Raw genomic sequence first — 16,567 nt, forward strand, 5'->3', positions numbered from 1 at the left:
GTGATATGAAAAACCCCTGAGACAGATGGGAAATTCCTAAAGCTACAGATCAGCCCAGAGCACAAGAGACCTGCACAGCCCCTGGCCCCGCCCCACCCCCACGCCCGGCCCCAGCTCAGCCCCTCTGGCCGGTGCTTGGCCCTCCTTCCGCAGCGCCCCCTCCTCTCGGCAGCTGGCACCTCACCCTCTTCCTGGAATGTCCAGCTTGGCTCAAATTTCCTTTCTCACCAGGATGCCCTGGCACTGCCATCCATAGCTTTTCTCCCCACCTAGACTTTTTTTTTTAAGATTTATTTATTTTATTACAAAGTCAGATATACAGAGAGGAAAGACAGAGAGGAAGATCTTCCGACTGACGATTCACTCCCCAAGTGACCGCAACGGCCAGAGCTGAGCTGATCCGAAGCCGGGAACCAGGAACCTCTTAAGGGTCTCCCACACGGGTGCAGGGTCTTTAAAAATATCTTTAAAAATATCTTTAAAAATATTTTAAAAGTCTAGGTGGGGGGCCCGGCGGCGTGGCCTAGTGGCTAAAGTCCTCGCCTTGAACGCCCCGGGGATCCCATATGGGCGCCGGTTCTGATCCCGGCTGCTCCACTTCCCATCCAGCTCCCTGCTTGTGGCCTGGGAAAGCAGTCGAGGATGGCCCAAAGCTTTGGGACCCTGCACCCGTGTGGGAGACCCTTAAGAGGTTCCCGGTTCCCGGCTTCGGATTGGCGCGCACTGGCACGTTGCGGCTCACTTGGGGAGTGAATCATCGGATGGAAGATCTTCCTCTCTGTCTCTCCTCCTCTGTGTATATCTGGCTGTAATAAAATGAATAAATCTTTAAAAAAAATATTTTTAAAGATGTATTTATTTTTTTATCGGAAAGTCAGATTTACAGAGAGCAGGAGAGACAGAGAGAAAGATCCATCAACTGATTCACTCCGCAAGCGGCCACAATCGCTGGAGTTGAGCTAATCCAAAGCCGGAAGCCGGGAGCTTCTTCCAGATCGCCCACATGGATACAGGGTCCGAAGGCTTTAGGCCGTCCTCCACTGCTTTCCCTGGCCACAAGTAGGGAGCTGGATGGGAAGCGGAGCTGCCGGGACTGGAACCGGCGCCCACATGGGATGCTGGTATTGGTGTCGCGGGCCACAGTGCTGCCCATTCTCTCTGTTGACTTGGAAATAATTATAGACTCACAGGAAACTGCAAAAACAGCAGTGAGTGGCAAGTGTCTGCTCCCCTAGCAGAGCCCAGAAGTGATTTGCCACAAAGCCCACCATCCCCCACGACCTGCACTCCAGTCCCTGTCCCCCCATGCCTCCACCCCCTGGCTGGGTGGCCATGGCTGTCAGCTCTGCCACTCTCCCCTCTCTGGCTCTTCCCACTACCACCAAGGCCTCAGGTGTGTGTGTGGCCTCAGTGGGCTCCTCCCTTGGGAACCGCCCACCCCCCGTGTTCCCCGTACCCCGCATTCTTGCCACAACTGCCAGACCGGATGGGGAGGCCAGGGGATGGGGCACAAGTGCCCCCTGAGGTGCCCATGTGCCCTGCTCAGCCTCGCCCACCACAAGGACGTGGCTTTGCTGTCGGGCCTCCCAAGCATCCAGACCAACAGGGTGCGCACCATGGGATCCCCGCCGGCCGAGAGTCCTGGCTGAGGGGTCCCCACCCTTGTCCACCGCCGCAGGGACCGACTTGCGTGTGCTGCAACAGTGCCCCCTGGCGGACGCTCCCCTGCACTGCTGCTGCCTCCGGGCGCTCTCCCAGCAAAGGGTTTGACCCCGGAGCTGGGATTTGATTCGGAGCTGGCGGCTCTGAAACCGGGCCCTGGGGCTGCCGAGAAAGGCAGGGGCAAGAGAAATTTTTTCTTTCATTGGTTGATTTCCCCAGATGGCTTCAAAAATCAGGGCTGGGCCAGACTGAAGCCAAGAATCTGTAGCTTCTTCTGGGTCCTCCACGTGGGTGCAGGGCCCAAGGGTTAGCCCAATGTTCTGCTGCTTTCCCAGGTGCATCCACAAAGAGCTGGAAAGGAAGTGGAGGAGCTGGGACTCGAACCAGTGCCCATATGGGAGGATGGTGTGGCATGCCGGAGTTTTACTTGCTGCACCGCGCAGCCAGCCCCTTGGGTACATGTATGATGAGCTTCTGTAGCTGGAGGGTTGCAGCAGGCCATCCAGCACAGCAGTTCTGTTTGTTTTTCCTCCCGGCCCTCAGCTGGTCCAAGAGTGGCTTCTGAGCCCCGAGGCCAGAACTGTCCCCACGGGGCTGCCAACAGGAAGCCTCTGCCCTCGCCCGGGAATGAGGGCGGGAGCCAGGACCCAGGCTCCCATTCACCTGCTGAGCCGGGTCGGCTGCCACGCGGCTCCCTGGATAGCCAGCAGGGGGCGCCCTGCCGGACACATCCCAGCTGGAGTTCGTCTCAAGTCCCAGGGACGGCTGGGCAGCTGGGCTTTCTCCCACTTCTCCGCATTTTGTCAACAAAACCAAGTACAAACTTCAAAAGCCAGCAGGCAAAACGCAGAAAGGGGGCCCGGCGGCGTGGCCTAGCGGCTAAGGTCCTCGCCTTAAACGCGCCCCGGGATCCCATATGGGCACCAGTTCTAATCCCAGCTGCTCCACTTCCCATCCAGCTCCCTGCTTGTGGCCTGGGAAAGCAGTCGAGGATGGCCCAAAGCCTTGGGACCCTGCACCCGCGTGGGAGACCCGGAAGAGGCTCCTGGTTCCCGGCTTCGGATGGGCACAGCACCGGCCGTTGCGGCTCACTTGGGGAGTGAATCATCAGACGGAAGATCTTCCTCTCTGTCTCTACTCTCTGTATAACTGACTTTGTAACAAAAATATAGAAATCTTTTTAAAAAATAAAAACCCAGAAAGGGAGACAATACTGCCATCCGCCTGGCCGGGGGCTTGTTGAATCCAGATGACATGGCAGAGGTGGGCAACAGGCAGGCAGAGGCTTAACCCGCTGGACCATGGGCAAACGAGCCAAACATTCCCCAACAGAAAATATGTGGAGGGTCCAGAGAGACACAAACATCCAACCCAAACCAGGCACGGGCAGTTCCGATGCCACCTGGGAAGTGGGTATTGCTGTGTAGTCAGTTAAGCCTCTGCTTGTGATGCCCACATGCCATACGGGAGTTCATGTTGACATTCTGGCGCCTCCGGCATTCTGCCAACATGTCCTGGGAGGCAGCGGACGGCCCAGGAGCTTGGCCCCTCCCTCCACTGGGGGAACCCCCCTGGGGTTCCTTCCTCCTGGCTTGTCAGTCCTGGCTGTTGTTGGTCAGATAGAAACCAACATCTCTCTGTCCAATAAATAGAAACAAATGAGCACTAAAAATACCTCATTATTAATTAGTGGACTGGAAAGCTGCCTGAGCAGCCAGGAACCGCGCCAGGCATTCAGCCACAGGGCACAGGTGTCCCGAGGGTCCCACAACCCTCGTCCCTAGCTCTTTGTGCTTTTTTGAAGTTTTTCATTCATTTCTAAAATTTATTTTTATTAGAAAGGCATATTTATAGAGAAGGAGAGACACAGAAAGATCTTCTATCTACTGGTTCACTCCCCCAGGGCCACAATCACCAGAGCTGAGCTAATCTAAAGCCGGGAGCTTCTTCCAGGTCTCCCACATGGATGCAGGCTTTAGGCTGTCCTCCACTGCTTTCCCTGGGCACAGGTAGGGAGCTGGATGGGAAGCGGAGATGCTGGGATTTGAACCGGCACCCACATGGGATCCTGGTGCATGTATAAAGCAAGGACTTTAGCCACTAGGCTACCATGCTGGGAATGAGCTGTTCATTTATTTTATTTCTTATTTATTTTTTTTTAAATGTATTTGTGTGTGTTTTAATTTGAAAGGCAGATTTACAGAAAGAGCGAAAGAGAGTTCTTCCATGCACTGGTTCACTCCCGAAGGCCCACAACAGCCAGAGCTGAGCTGATCCAAAGCCAGGAGCTTCTTCTGGGTTTTCCGTGAGGGTGCAAGGACCCAAAGCCTTGGGCCGTCCTGCTGTGCTTTTCCAGGTCCGAGCAGGGAGCTAGATCAGAAGTGGAGCAGCCAGGACGGTGCCTGCACCGCTGGCAGAGGATTAGCCTGTTATGCTGCTCTTGGACACTCCAGTCCCTTTCCTGGCTCCCTTGCTACAGTGTGAGTCCTGGACGGGCAACCCAAGGACATGGGAGATTGGAACCCTCAAAGGCAGCAAGATTAATTTTACAGGGCAAGGTGAAGGGCACAGAGGGGCAGATCCAATCTGATTTTTTGGTGTGTCTGTGATATTCCAGATCAGATTAGTGCTTGAGGTAGTGTCCAATCCCCCAGGGACCTGGTAGGAGACCAGATGGAGCCCTGGGGCTGTCATTAGGGTGGTGCAAGTTGATCTGCTGCCTGAAGACACCCAACATCCCACAGGGTCTCCACTTCCACCCAGCTCCCAGCTGCAGGCGATGCAGGCTGGGAAGCCCTTGACCCCTGCACCTGCATGGGAGACCTGCGAGAAGCTCCTGGCGCCTGGCCCTGCGTCATCTGGGGAGTGAACCTGTGGATGGAAACTCTGTCACTCTGCCTTTCAAATAAGTAAATAAATCTTTAAAAAGAGAAAATAGATGGAGCCAGGAGGGATTCTCCTGCTGACGAAGCTGGGGTGCCTGTCTCCTCGTTGGTCCTCAGGCTGGGATCTGCTCTCCCGGGTTCCCCTCTTTCTTCTCCGCTCTGTAGCCACAGGAGCCCCTCCTCCTCCTCAGCCCGTTCTGTATAACTGAGTCCTGCCAAGCTAACTTTGCCTGATGCCCAACGTAGGCCCTGGCACCCTCCACTGTTGCAGCACTAGGAGCTGCTCCTGGCAGAGGATCAGAGAGGCTGGGAAAACTCAGCCAAGCCCCAGGCCTAGAGACCCCATCCCACATGGGCCCAGGGCCCATCCTTGCTCTGGGATCTGAGAGACGTGCTGGGGGAGGGAAGCTCAAGGACTTGCCATGGAATTGTCCCTCTGCCCAGCCACCAGTGGGCTGATTAGCTCAGGCTTGGTATCCCTGGGTGACCTCAGCTCTGGGACTCACAGCCTCCCGTCAGGATGTTGCTGAAGGTCGGAAAAGCCACCTTCATCTCCCTGTGCAGCTGTCATGTAGGGTGGGCAGGGGGAGAGTTTACACATACATCTCACTCCCTGTGTAATAGGGTCCAACCACCTGTCAAGGCCCCTTCCCAGGCAGTACCTCCCCTCACCTGGGACCTGGGTGAGAGCAGCGCCACAAACCACTCCACCCTCCCAACCCTGTAAGATCCGTGACTACGAGGCTCTCTCTCTCCCTCCCTCCCTCCTTCTCTCTCTCTCTCTCTCTCTCTCTCTCTCTCTCTCTCTCTCTCTCTCTCCTTTCCTCTCTCTGTCTCCCTTCCTCCCTGCCTCCCTGTAGGCACAGAAGGAAGTGAGGCAGAAACTTCTCTCTCTCTCATCACTCCCTTCACAAACCACTCTTTGCCTGGAAACGGCCCGCATGTGTTGGCAATTTCCTCGCCTTCAGTGAGCTTCACCACTTGGCATGCTGCATGTGTGCCTCCTTGGAATGCTGCTTGAAGAGCTGGACAGGGAGAGCTGGGCACCGCTGTCAGCCACTGGCAAATCCAAGCACCAGAATGGAGTGTGGGTCATGCCAGGATAGGCCACAATACCAGCAAGTTCACATGAGGGCCGGGACTGGGGGCTGGCTGGGCTGGGCCGGACCAGGCTGTAACACCCACTGGCAAATGTTGAGGTAAGGCAGGCCATGCCAGACTGGGCCACAGTGCCCAACCAGCACACATGAGACCCCGGGGGAGAGTGGACAAACAGTGTAGGGGGCTGTGGGGAGCTCCCCTGCTGGGCCACTACTCCCACTGGTGAGCATGAGAGCTGGGATTAGGGGCAGACCAGGCCAGACAGGGCTACAACACCTGTTGGCCTGCATGTAAACTGGATCGGGGACAAGCCAGGCTGGGTGGACTGTACCTACTGTGCATGCATAAGCCAGAGTGGGTCTGGGTTGGTTGGGCTTTGCCACAACGTCGGCTAGCAGATGCTGCCACAAGGGGGCTATTCTGTTATGCTAAACGGCAGAACCACTTGGAGAGTGCAAGATTCAGGAGTGGGAGTGGACCCAGTAAGGAAACAGTGGGCACCTCCCTCTTGGGTTACCACTCCCACTGGTGAGCATGAGAACCAGGACTGGGACAGGCATGGCTAGACAGAGTGGCACCTGCTGGCACGTGTGTGGGCTGGATAGTGGGGCTGGTTGGGTTGAACTAGGCTTCAATGCCCATTGACATGCACGAGAGCTGAACAGGATGTGGGACAGACTGGATCTGTATGCTGTACGTACTGACAAGTATGGGAACCAGGGCAGGGGGCAGACCTGATGGGGGTTATCACGGGTCAATCTGACTAGGCTGCAGCTCCCGGGGCTGTAGTGCAGTGTAGTGATGGGGGCTGAGTGTGTAGTGGGAAGGATCGGGCTGCACTGCAACACCTGTTAGGTTGAGTAGATGACAGGGCTGGAGACAACTGACCCAGCAATTGCAACTAAACAGTGTGTATGTGTAGTCCGATTTGGGCAACAGACTCGAACCCTGTAATTGGCATGCACACACAAGAATCAGGCCAGGGATAATCAGGTCTGGGATCACCTCATCTGAAGTTTCTTTGGAAATTGCCCCAACCAAACCACTGGACTCAGAACCCCAACCATGAAGAAACGTGCAGGTTCCGTGTCTGACTGTGAAATGCATATGTCAGAGCTGGGCCTCCTCAGTGGCTTAGACAGAGCAGTGGACAGCATATCCAAGTGCACCTGGTGGATATGGCAGGACATTGGAGCCTGCAGAGGACACCTGGTACTATCGCAGAGGACAGGGGACAGAACAAATTGATCAACTACCCCAGCCAAGTGTTGGCAGTGAATACCTCGGCAAACGGAGACTGTAAGGTGAACTGTGTCAGCCAGTGGAGTCTGGAGAGATTTCATTGTGATTGGAGTGGCAAGATCGGCAGCAACACAGAACTGTTGAACTATGCAAACCACTTGAGCAGGACCCTTGGAACATGCCCCACATCAGGGACCCTGGGATGGTTGGGAGGCTGGGTAGGGCTTCTCCCCTCATCTCTCCCCTTCCCCCAGATACAGGAAGGAAAAAAGAAAGTGTGGAAACAATGGTCTTACCCACTTTCCTGTAGCCCTTGACCCTCCGTGCCCTAATCAAGTATGTAAAAATTATCAAAAATAGAGAGACAGCAGGAAGGGAGGGAGGGAGAGTGCTGGGGGGACAACCCCCCACCATTCCTGCCGCTATGGGTTCAGGCTCCCACGCCCACCTCCCCTCCATCAACTGGGGCTATGCCCCCAAGTCCCATCGAGAGAAAAAAAATTATCAAAAATAAAATTTATACAATTTTTTACAAGATTATTTTTATTGGAAATTCAGATTTACAGAGAGCAGGAGAGACAGAGAAAGATCTTCTATCTATTGGTTTATTCCCCAAGTGTCTGCAACGGCCTGAGCTGAGCCGATTCAAAGCTTGCAAGCAGAGGATTTGCCAGTTGAACCATCACAACAGCCTTACTTATTTATTTATTATCTATTTCTTTTTTGGGGAGGTATTTTATTAATTACATTGTATTATGTAACATAGTTTCATAGGTGCTGGGATTCTCCCACCCCTCCCCAAACCCTCCCCCCTATTTATTATCTATTTCTGAGGCCAAGCAATATAGATGGAGAAACCTTCCATCTTTTAAAAAATACTTATTTATTTCTATTGGAAAATTAGATATACAGACAGGAGGAGAGACAGAAAAATCTTCCATCCGTTGATTCACTCCCCAAGTGGCTGCCATGGCAGAGCTGAGCTGATTCGCAGCCAGGATCCTGGAGCCTCTTCCAGGTCTCCCACGCGGGTGCAGGGTCCCGAGGCTTTGGGCCATCCTTGACTGCTTTCCCAGCCACAAGCAGGGAGCTAGAAGGGAAGCGCGGAAGCTGGGATATGAGGCTGGCGGCCATATGGGATCCTGTGCTTGCCAGAGAACTAGCCAACTGAGGCATCGCACCGGGTCCTATTCACATACTTAAATAATGGTTTATTGTTCTTCTCCCCTTTTCTGTTTTAAACTAACAGTATACTTTCTGCCCTGGAAATGGTATCCCCGTCGGCCTGGCATGATGGCTCAATTGGCTAATACTGCCCTGGAAGCACTGGGATCCCATAATCAAAGTTCTGTAATGTTGCCTTTTTCAAGAAGTTGGCAATTTAAAAACAATGGGAGGAGATGTCCTTAGAGGTACTATTTAAAAAAAATTGTTTTCATCTTACATGAAAAGCAGAGCAATGGAGACGGAGAGAGCCACCATAACGTGCCGTTCATCTGCTGGTTCACTCTGCTTCGGGCTGCGCCAGGTCAGGCCCGAGACAGGCGCCAGGAGCCAGACACTCTGGGTGGTTCCGCGCACCAGCTCTCTCCCAAGGAGCACATTAGCAGGAAGCTGGAACTGGAAACGGAGCTGGGGCCCATGAGTCCAACACCTCCCTCCCCCACCCTCAACGCCTCCTCTTCCGGAGCTTGGGTCCCCGTTTCTGTGTCTTGCCCATCAGCCCTGCCTTGGGGGCTCAGAGACTCATAAGGACACAACTGGATCGAAGTCTGCATCTGCTCCTCTCCAGGTGGAACACATCCCATTGGGGTCACCTGCTGCTGCTTTCCCAGGCACATTAACAGGGAGCTGGATCCCCAGAGGAGCACCTGCCCATATCGGATACCTGCTCTATTGCATGCAGGCGGCAACCGAATCCATCACACACAATCAGGTTTGACTGCTAGGATAGGCAGCAGCTGGACTCTGAGACCAAGATGGATAGAGAGTGGTCATTTCGGCTGTGACTGTGGTTGCCTGGAGTGACGGGGCGGGGCAGGGGGCTCCTTCCCAGGGCCGCAGGTGCTGTGTGCTGGACACCTGCCGTCACCTGCGCAGCTCGCCTCGGCTGGACGGGTGGGCTCTAGTGACGGGGCGTTCTTCCCTTACTTAGTGACCTGAGCCCCGAGCGTCCTAGCCCCTGCAGGTGATGTGCTTTCTGGGCACCAAGCGACCATGTGCTCGCTCTGCAAACGTGCTTTCTCATTTGGAAAGTTTAAAAAGTGGAATTAAAAACAAAGATTTTTAAACTTTAAATTGGGTTCAAAGCCACTCTCATGAAAGCAAACATTTTTAACATTATACTCCTAAATGAAAACATAACTTCTTTCAAGTGTGGGTACAGGCACTGCTGTGTGGTAGGTAAAGCCGCCCTCTGCAGCACTGACACCCTATGTGCGCGCTGCTTCAGGTCCCGCCTGCTCCACTTGCGCAGGGCGGTCGCGGGTTCGCCAGACGCGTGTTTTCCCGTTCGGGGAGAGAGCGAGCTGTCTCCTGGGGGAGGATTGCGCGCTTGTTTTCACCTTCTTCCTAATGAGACTGGGTTCTTTCTTCATTTTCAACTTGTTGCACGTTTTACGGGAAAATGCTAGATTCCAGCAGCTGTGCTGGACGCTCAGCCTCCAGGGCTGGGGAGTTTCTCTTCCCGCTTTTACACTGGCTGGTTTGTGTTTAGGGTTTTTCCTCATGTTTTGGAAACATGTCTCTCCGTGGAGTGAGACGCAGCCACCGCTCCCTGCGTTCCTTGCCTGCCTCTCCCACCTGCGGGACCCGCGGAGGCGGGCGGGGTCACCAGGCACGCAGACCCCTCGCGGCGTAGCCGTCCCAAGCCGCCAGCGCCGGGGGTCGCGGGGACCGAGAAAGGACTCTGTAACGGTTGGTCGCCAACTTTTCCTCGGGCTACTGCTTCGTCGCGACCGCAGAGTCGCCAGGCTCTCCGGGAACGGACGCCGGAGTCCAGGCTGGGTCCGGGGGCGCGCTCAGCCCCCGGTCCCGAGCCGCGGGCGGAGGCTGCGGGTCGCCTTGGCCGGGACGTGCGCACCTGTGTCCTCCCACCCGGCGGGCGGTACCCGAGCCCTGGCGCCTCCTTAAAGTCGCCGCTCCGCCCCGTTGCCCCGCCTTCCCACTTTCCTCCCAACCGCCCGCCCGGCGCGCGTCCCGCCGAGTGCCACAGCCTCGAGCCCGCGAGGAGCGCGCCGCTAGCCCGCTCCCAGGTGCTCCGAGCGACTGCCGCCATGGCCAGCGAGGAGCTGGCGTGCAAACTTCGGCGCCGGCTGCAGCGCGAGAAGGCCGAGGAAGGAGACCCCCAGCCCGCACCCCTCGCCGCCCCGCTCCCGGAGCCCAAGCCCGAGCCTGCGGCCGTGGCGCTGCCGGCTAGCGCCGACGCCGAGCTGAGCGCGCAGCTGAGCCGCCGCTTAAACATCAGCGAAGGCGCAGTGCGGCCCCGTCGCTGCAAAGTCTTCAACCCTTACACCGAGTTCCCGGAGTTCAGCCGCCGGCTCATCAAGGACCTAGAGAACAAGTTCAAACTGTGAGCATTCGCGCCGCGCGCCCCCAGCGCAAGGGGTCCTTGATGCCGCGCGGCGGGCGGGGAGGAGGCTGGGTGGGAGCCTCGGGCATCCGCTTCAGGGTGGCACCGGGATGGGGAGAAGGGCACACGGACTCGGAGTGCGCTTGGCAAATTGGACTCAAGGCAGCCGGATCGTGCGCGCCCGCCTGTCCCGCTCTGCCACCTTCCCTTCCCCCCTTGGGGGAGGGGGTTCCGCGCTGCGCTGGGATCCGAGAGCAGGCGTCTGGGATGCGGGGACCCGGCCAAAGTCCCAGGCCGTGGGCCGCCAGGCCCTGCGCCTCTCCGCGGCGCGCAACTTCGAGGAAAGCGAGGAAGGGAGGCCCGGGCGCGCCTCACTCACCTGCTTTAATTCTATCCCCCGGGGGAGGAATTAGCTCCTGTTGTCCTTTTATCTTTTAAAACAAAAGGAGAAAGGTAATCCTTGGCTGCCAGGCAGGGTCTGTTTTACACCCGGAGGCTGAAAGACTTGGGTAGTGCTCGGCTTCGGCGTGTCTCCGGGAGCCCCCCTCAGAGCGGTGCCTCGGCTTACCGGCCTCGGACGCTGGCGGGGATCCAGCTGGGGTCCAGCTAGGGCTCGTGTGCCCAAGGATCAGGCAGCCGCCCGCCAGGCATCAACAATGGGCTAAAGAGGTAGGCGTATTGGGAACTCCAAGTCAGCCCAGCTTCTGGCCTCGGTTGCCTCATCTGGAGAGTGGAGCAGTAACAGAGCCTGCCTTTTAAGGCCATCCAGTGCTACGCCCACCGAGCTATTAATATTATTTCCAGAATTGGGCCGAGACCGGAAAAATGCCCAGGGGAGCGGAGGCCGGCGGCCAGCGGCCAGGTCGTGCCCGGGGCGCTTGGAGAGGTGCGCCGGAATGTGCCTGCCCCCGGTGGCTGCGAGGTTCTATTTAAAGGCGCCATGGCGGGCCTCGCCCTGGCACCCCGGGCTGCCTGGCTCACACCTGGAAGTGCCCCTTTTGCCCTCGGCAACACACGCGAGTTTCTCCTTCCCCAGCCCCCAGCATGCTCTCTGCAGTTATTGTGGGTGTGAGGAGGTGGTCCCTGGCCCAGCGCCCCACCCCTCAGCAGCTCCTCTTAGGCCTGTTGGGTACAGGGAGGGGTCTTAGCCTGCAGGTGGCTTCATGATGCCTCCCAGCGACTTGTTTCCTTTGCGAAGCTGGTTTAAGGAGGGGAGGTTTACCAGCTGACTGCCTGAGGGTACCAGGATTGGCTCAGGGTCAAGTCTAAGGGGAGGTGAGCAGTGGCTGGGATCCCCACAGAGCTGCCAGTTCACCCCATACCTGATGTCCCTCTCCCCTCCCCACATGGCTGACACTCAGTGCTGTCCTGGGTGCCTTAGCAGGAAGCTGAATGGGAAGCAGAACAGCCAGGATTTGGGCCTGTGTCTGAGGTTGCAAGCAGCGGCTGGCGTCACCTGTGGTGTTGGCAGAGATGGGGGAAGCAGTGGATCTTAGGTGGGCTGCATTTTTGCCCCTTACACAGTTGTCCAGCTAGAGTGAAGCTGAATTTATAAATGAGGCACAGTAAGAGACGAACAATACATAATAAAGCGGGAAATCACTTTAGAGTAAAAGTCATTTAAATCATATGTCTTGCGTCTGTCTGGAATTGTCACTGAATAGTTTTGCGCTGGACTGGAGCGAAGTGGGCTTGTGACTTTGGAAAGTGAAACCCTGCTTGGGGTGGCATGCTGTACGCCTCAGTCCTCTTGAAGATCCCACGCCTGCCTTTCTGCCTTTCGTGCCAAGGGCACCACCCCTGTTTCTCCCCCACACACACTTGTCCACTCTGTGCCCACACTGGCTACTAGCTGGGGGCCAGGCCAGGACGCCCTTGCGGGCTCCTTGGGTCCCTCCACTGCCTGGCCCCTCCAGGACACTTCCTTTCACCCCGAGATGGACCTGACTTGGCAGCAGCCCGTTGAGCCAGCTGGTTGCCGGTGGCTGAGCATCCCGTTTTGAAAAGGTTTCAGAGCTGTCTGCGCTGGAGCTGTTTGTGGGGCTTGCTTTACTGGGGGAGCATCCGTCATCGGGGGCATCTGAAGTCCGACATGCTGCCGGTCCAACTTGATGACAGGAGGGATTTGTGGAGGTTTTTGGATTAGGGATGCTTAACCTGTACCGTGCTTCTGCCCCTAACTGAAGTGCAATTTCTTTCCTTTGTGCTTAAGTAACGAGCAAGCAAGCCGATTTATGCGAGTCGGTGTGCTGAGAACACGGAAGGTACCAGTTTGTTTTCTGGTGGATTTCTTTCTAACCTGTAATCTTCAAGAAGCAATTAAAAAAAAACTGATTTATTTGAAAGGCAGAGTTAAAGAAAGAGGTCATCAATTTGCTCTTTCACTTCCCAGATGTTTGCAGGACCAGCCGGGGCTGGGCCAAGCCAAAGCCAAGAACCTGGAATTCCAGCTGAATGTCCTACACAGGTGCAGGAGTCCACGCACTCGAGCCATCCTCCACTGCTTTCCAAGCTACATTGCAGCGAGCTGGATGGGAAATAGAGTAGCTGGGACTCCAGTTGGCTCCCATATGGGGTGCTGGCACCACGGACAGTTGTTTAACCTACTGCAACACAATGCCAGCCCCAAGAAGCAGTCTTGTGAGGCTGTGAAAGGCATGAACTTGGCTGGACCTGAGTGTCCTGGGCTCCGGACTCCTCCCAACCACGGTGCCCTCAGCTTCCTCGCCTGTCAAGTGGGAGTGGAACAGGGCCTGCCTGGGCGTGGGGTTGTTGTGGTCCAAGGGGCCTGTGGTCCCTGAGTCTTTTCACGTAGCTGTAATGTTAGTGTGATTCTTTGGTCCCCCTCTTTGGTTTCCCACTGGCCATTCGCTTTGCCAAGTCTGAGTTAACCTTTGAACTTGACTTAGCCTGCGGTTGGAGTGGCAGGGTGGCAGTGGCTGCGGCTTGGGATGTCGTGGGTTCCCCTGGGACCATAGGTGCTGTTCCTCTGGGTTCTGCTGAAGGGATGTGACACAGCAGCTGCCTTGCCAGGTGGCTGAGGGTGGCACTTGTTAAAAATTTTCAGCAGAAACTTACTTTGGGTGCAAAAGGTTTTAAAATGGAGGCATTGTGATTTTCATTTTCCACAAGCTCTCTGGAGAAACGGCATGGCATGCCTAGGTTGCTGTGGCACACAGGACAGGCAGGGGTGTCTTTGCCCAGCTGAGGAGGCCGGTGGAGTGGTGCAGACGTTTAAGCTGTTGCTGGCCTTAACTGCATCCCGTGTGGGTGTGCTGCTTGGAATCCTGGGTGCTCCACTTGGGGAGTAGCTCACTGCTGATGTGCCTGGGAAGCAGGTGATAGGGGTTCTTGGGCAGGTTCTTGGGTGCCTGCTGTCCATGGGGGAGACTCGGATGGAGTGCCTGGCCCCTGGTTTCAGCCTGCCCCCCCACCCGGCTAGTGCAGGATTTTGGGAGGGAATCAGTGAATGAAAGAGCTCTCTCCGTCTCTCAAGCCCTCTGTTATTCTGCCTTTCAAATAATAAATCTTCAACCAAAAAAACATAAACAACAACTGCACAGGGGCCATTGTTTGGGTACAATAGGTTAGGCCCCCACCTGTGAGCCTGAATCCTGTGTGAGCTCCAGTTGGAGTCCCAGCTGCTCCCCTTCCCATCCAGCACCGTGCTAATGCCCTGGGAAGGTAGCAGAGGATGGCCCAAGTGCTTGGGCACCTATGTGGGAGACCTGGGAGGAATGCCAGGTTTCTTTCTTTCTTTAATATTTGTTTATTTTTTATTGGCAAGTCAGATATACAGAGAAGAGGAGAGACAAAGAGGAAAGATTTTCCGCTGATTCACTCCTCAAGCGGCTGCAGTGGCCAAAGCTGAGCCGATCTGAAGCCAGGAGCTTCTTCCAGGTCTCCCACACAGGTGCAGGGTCCCAAGGCTTTAGGGCCGTCCTCCCCTACTTTCCTAGGCCACAAGCAGGGAGCTGGATGGGCTGCGAGGCAGCCAGGACACAAACCAGAGCCCACATGGGATCACAGCATGTGCAAGAAGAAAACTTTAGCTTCTAGGCTACCACGCCAGACCCTGCCAGGCTTCTGACTTTGGCGTGGCCCAGCCCTGGCTGTTGCAGTTGTTTGGGGATTCAACCAATGTATAGAGGATGTCTCTGTTTGTGTCTCTATGTCTACCCCTTTCTGTGTCACTGTGCCATTCAAATATATATATGTCTTAATCCACACTAATGGGAGGGGATGTTTGGTGCAGTGGTCATCACTGTTTGGGACCGCGGCATCCTGCGCTGGAGTGCCTGCTTGGAATCCTGGCTTCACAACTTCCCTTCCAGTTTCCTGCCAGTGCACACCTTGGGAGGGGCAGGTGGTGCCTGAAGTCCTTGTGTCCCTGCTGCCCACGAGGGAGATCCCAGTCCAGATAGGCGTTCCAGCTCCTGGCTGTCCAGGTAGTTGGAGGAGTGAATCAGCAGTGGAGATCTGTCTGTCTGTTTCTGCTTTTCTAATAAAAGGAAAATCAAACAACTAAGAACATTTATTTGTTGTAGTGCTGGAAGTTCCAGTCTCAGGACCCAGGGGTCAGCATGACCCTGCCTGCTAACGGAGTTCTAGCGGAGACGTCATCCTTGTCCCTCCTAGGTCCCTGGGGACCCCTGGCTGTCCTTAGCTGGCAGCTGCTGCGCCCCGAACCCCACCTCTGGGGCCAGCAGCTGTCCTGTTGCGTGTGTCTGGGTGTCTTCACACATGGCCTGCTTAGAGGAGCGCCAGTTGCTGGACTCAGGGCCCAACCCTGTGACCTCATCTGAATCTCTCTCACCAGTGTTGTGAGGTTTCAGACAGATGTGCATTCTGGGAGCTGCCCTTCCCACCAGCGGAGGGAGCAAAGGGGGGCTGCCCAGTCCCTGCAGCAGTGTCTGTGGGGCTGGGGAGACCCTCTCCCCAGCAGGTCCCTGGATTTCCTCTCAGCAGAATCCAAAGGCAATTAGAAAGAGGCCTTCCCCCAAAGCCAGAGCTGACGAGATGTCCTCACCGCCTCCCCAGACACGCTGGGTGAAATGCTGGCCGGTCCCCAGCTGCCTTCCAGCAGGACTTTCCATGGCAGTGGACCCAGTGTTGCTGTATCCCCCAGCCCTTCACAGTGTGTAACTTGACTAGGCGGTCCAGAGTACGCCCGGTTTGATCATTTTGTTCAAGACCCAACAGGTTCACAGAGATGCTGTGAAACCCGCTTGAGGCTTTTAAGTTGAATTTGAGTCCTCGGCTCTGGGGTTTCTTGCATCCTCCAAGGTAGGAGGGGGGTTTTGGCGAGAGGACCCCATCTTTGGTGTCCCTGGGCCCCCTAACTAGTGTGTCTCAGAAGACAGATAACTCAGTGGGGAGTGCAGGGGAGCGGGTGGCGTCCGGGGCCCCCTCAGTGGCCAGGGAATACGGGTTACCGGATAGCCTGAGCTGGGAGCTGCAAATGGCCTGATTTTGAAAGCCGAGTGTGAGGGCCGAGGACACTGAGTCTGCGGTGCGTGTCAGGCCGGCAGTAATGTGAGCTGGCCTTCGTGGTCAAGGTTGAGGCGGGGAATTGGGCTCAGCTGTATGGTGCAGCCATCCAGAGGCCCCTTTCCAGGGAGGGGGCAGGGCCTGCACATGCAGCTGGGCGGCTCATTCCCCAAAGAGAGGGTGGGAACCCAGGGTCGAAGTTGTCTTGAGTAGTAAGGATCTGAAATGGTGACGTCACCCATGCCCCGCCAACAACATGTTCCCTTGTCAGTCGGAAACGGCTGAAAATGGAAAAGGCAAGGTTGTCACTGTTGTGGGGTTCTTTCTTCTCTGTCTGGCTTGTGGGGTGCCAGGGAGGTGCCCACATTGGGCATCTGCTCTTCTGAGTTGATATACTTGAAAGAGGGCCAGGGCAGGTGGAAGTCAGTGGGTACAGAGTATTCCTCCCAGCGCTTCCTGCCCCCTCCCCCATCCCCAAAGCCAGGCGCCCGTCTGGGTGTGGCTGTACCCTGCCTTGAGTCACCTGGGAGATGAAAGCCCCGCACCTGCACCTTTGACTGTCTTGAATTGACAGGTGAACCAGGGCTTGTTTGGATGCTCGCTGAACATCCTGTGG

General features: G+C 56.1%; 1 protein-coding gene across 1 annotated transcript in view; it reads left to right on the forward strand.

The window, feature by feature from the left end:
* The first annotated feature begins 9,886 nt into the window (after positions 1 to 9,886).
* The window catches only part of EFHD1 (EF-hand domain family member D1), a 35,150-nt gene continuing 28,469 nt past the window's right edge, over positions 9,887 to 16,567 (forward strand). The window contains exon 1 of the mRNA XM_004576725.2: positions 9,887 to 10,461. Coding sequence (XP_004576782.1) covers positions 10,166 to 10,461 — 296 coding nt within the window. The 5' untranslated portion in view covers positions 9,887 to 10,165. The remainder of the gene's footprint in view (positions 10,462 to 16,567) is intronic.

This window comes from Ochotona princeps, chromosome 5 (assembly GCF_030435755.1).
Source record: "Ochotona princeps isolate mOchPri1 chromosome 5, mOchPri1.hap1, whole genome shotgun sequence".
Lineage (NCBI taxonomy): Eukaryota > Metazoa > Chordata > Mammalia > Lagomorpha > Ochotonidae > Ochotona > Ochotona princeps.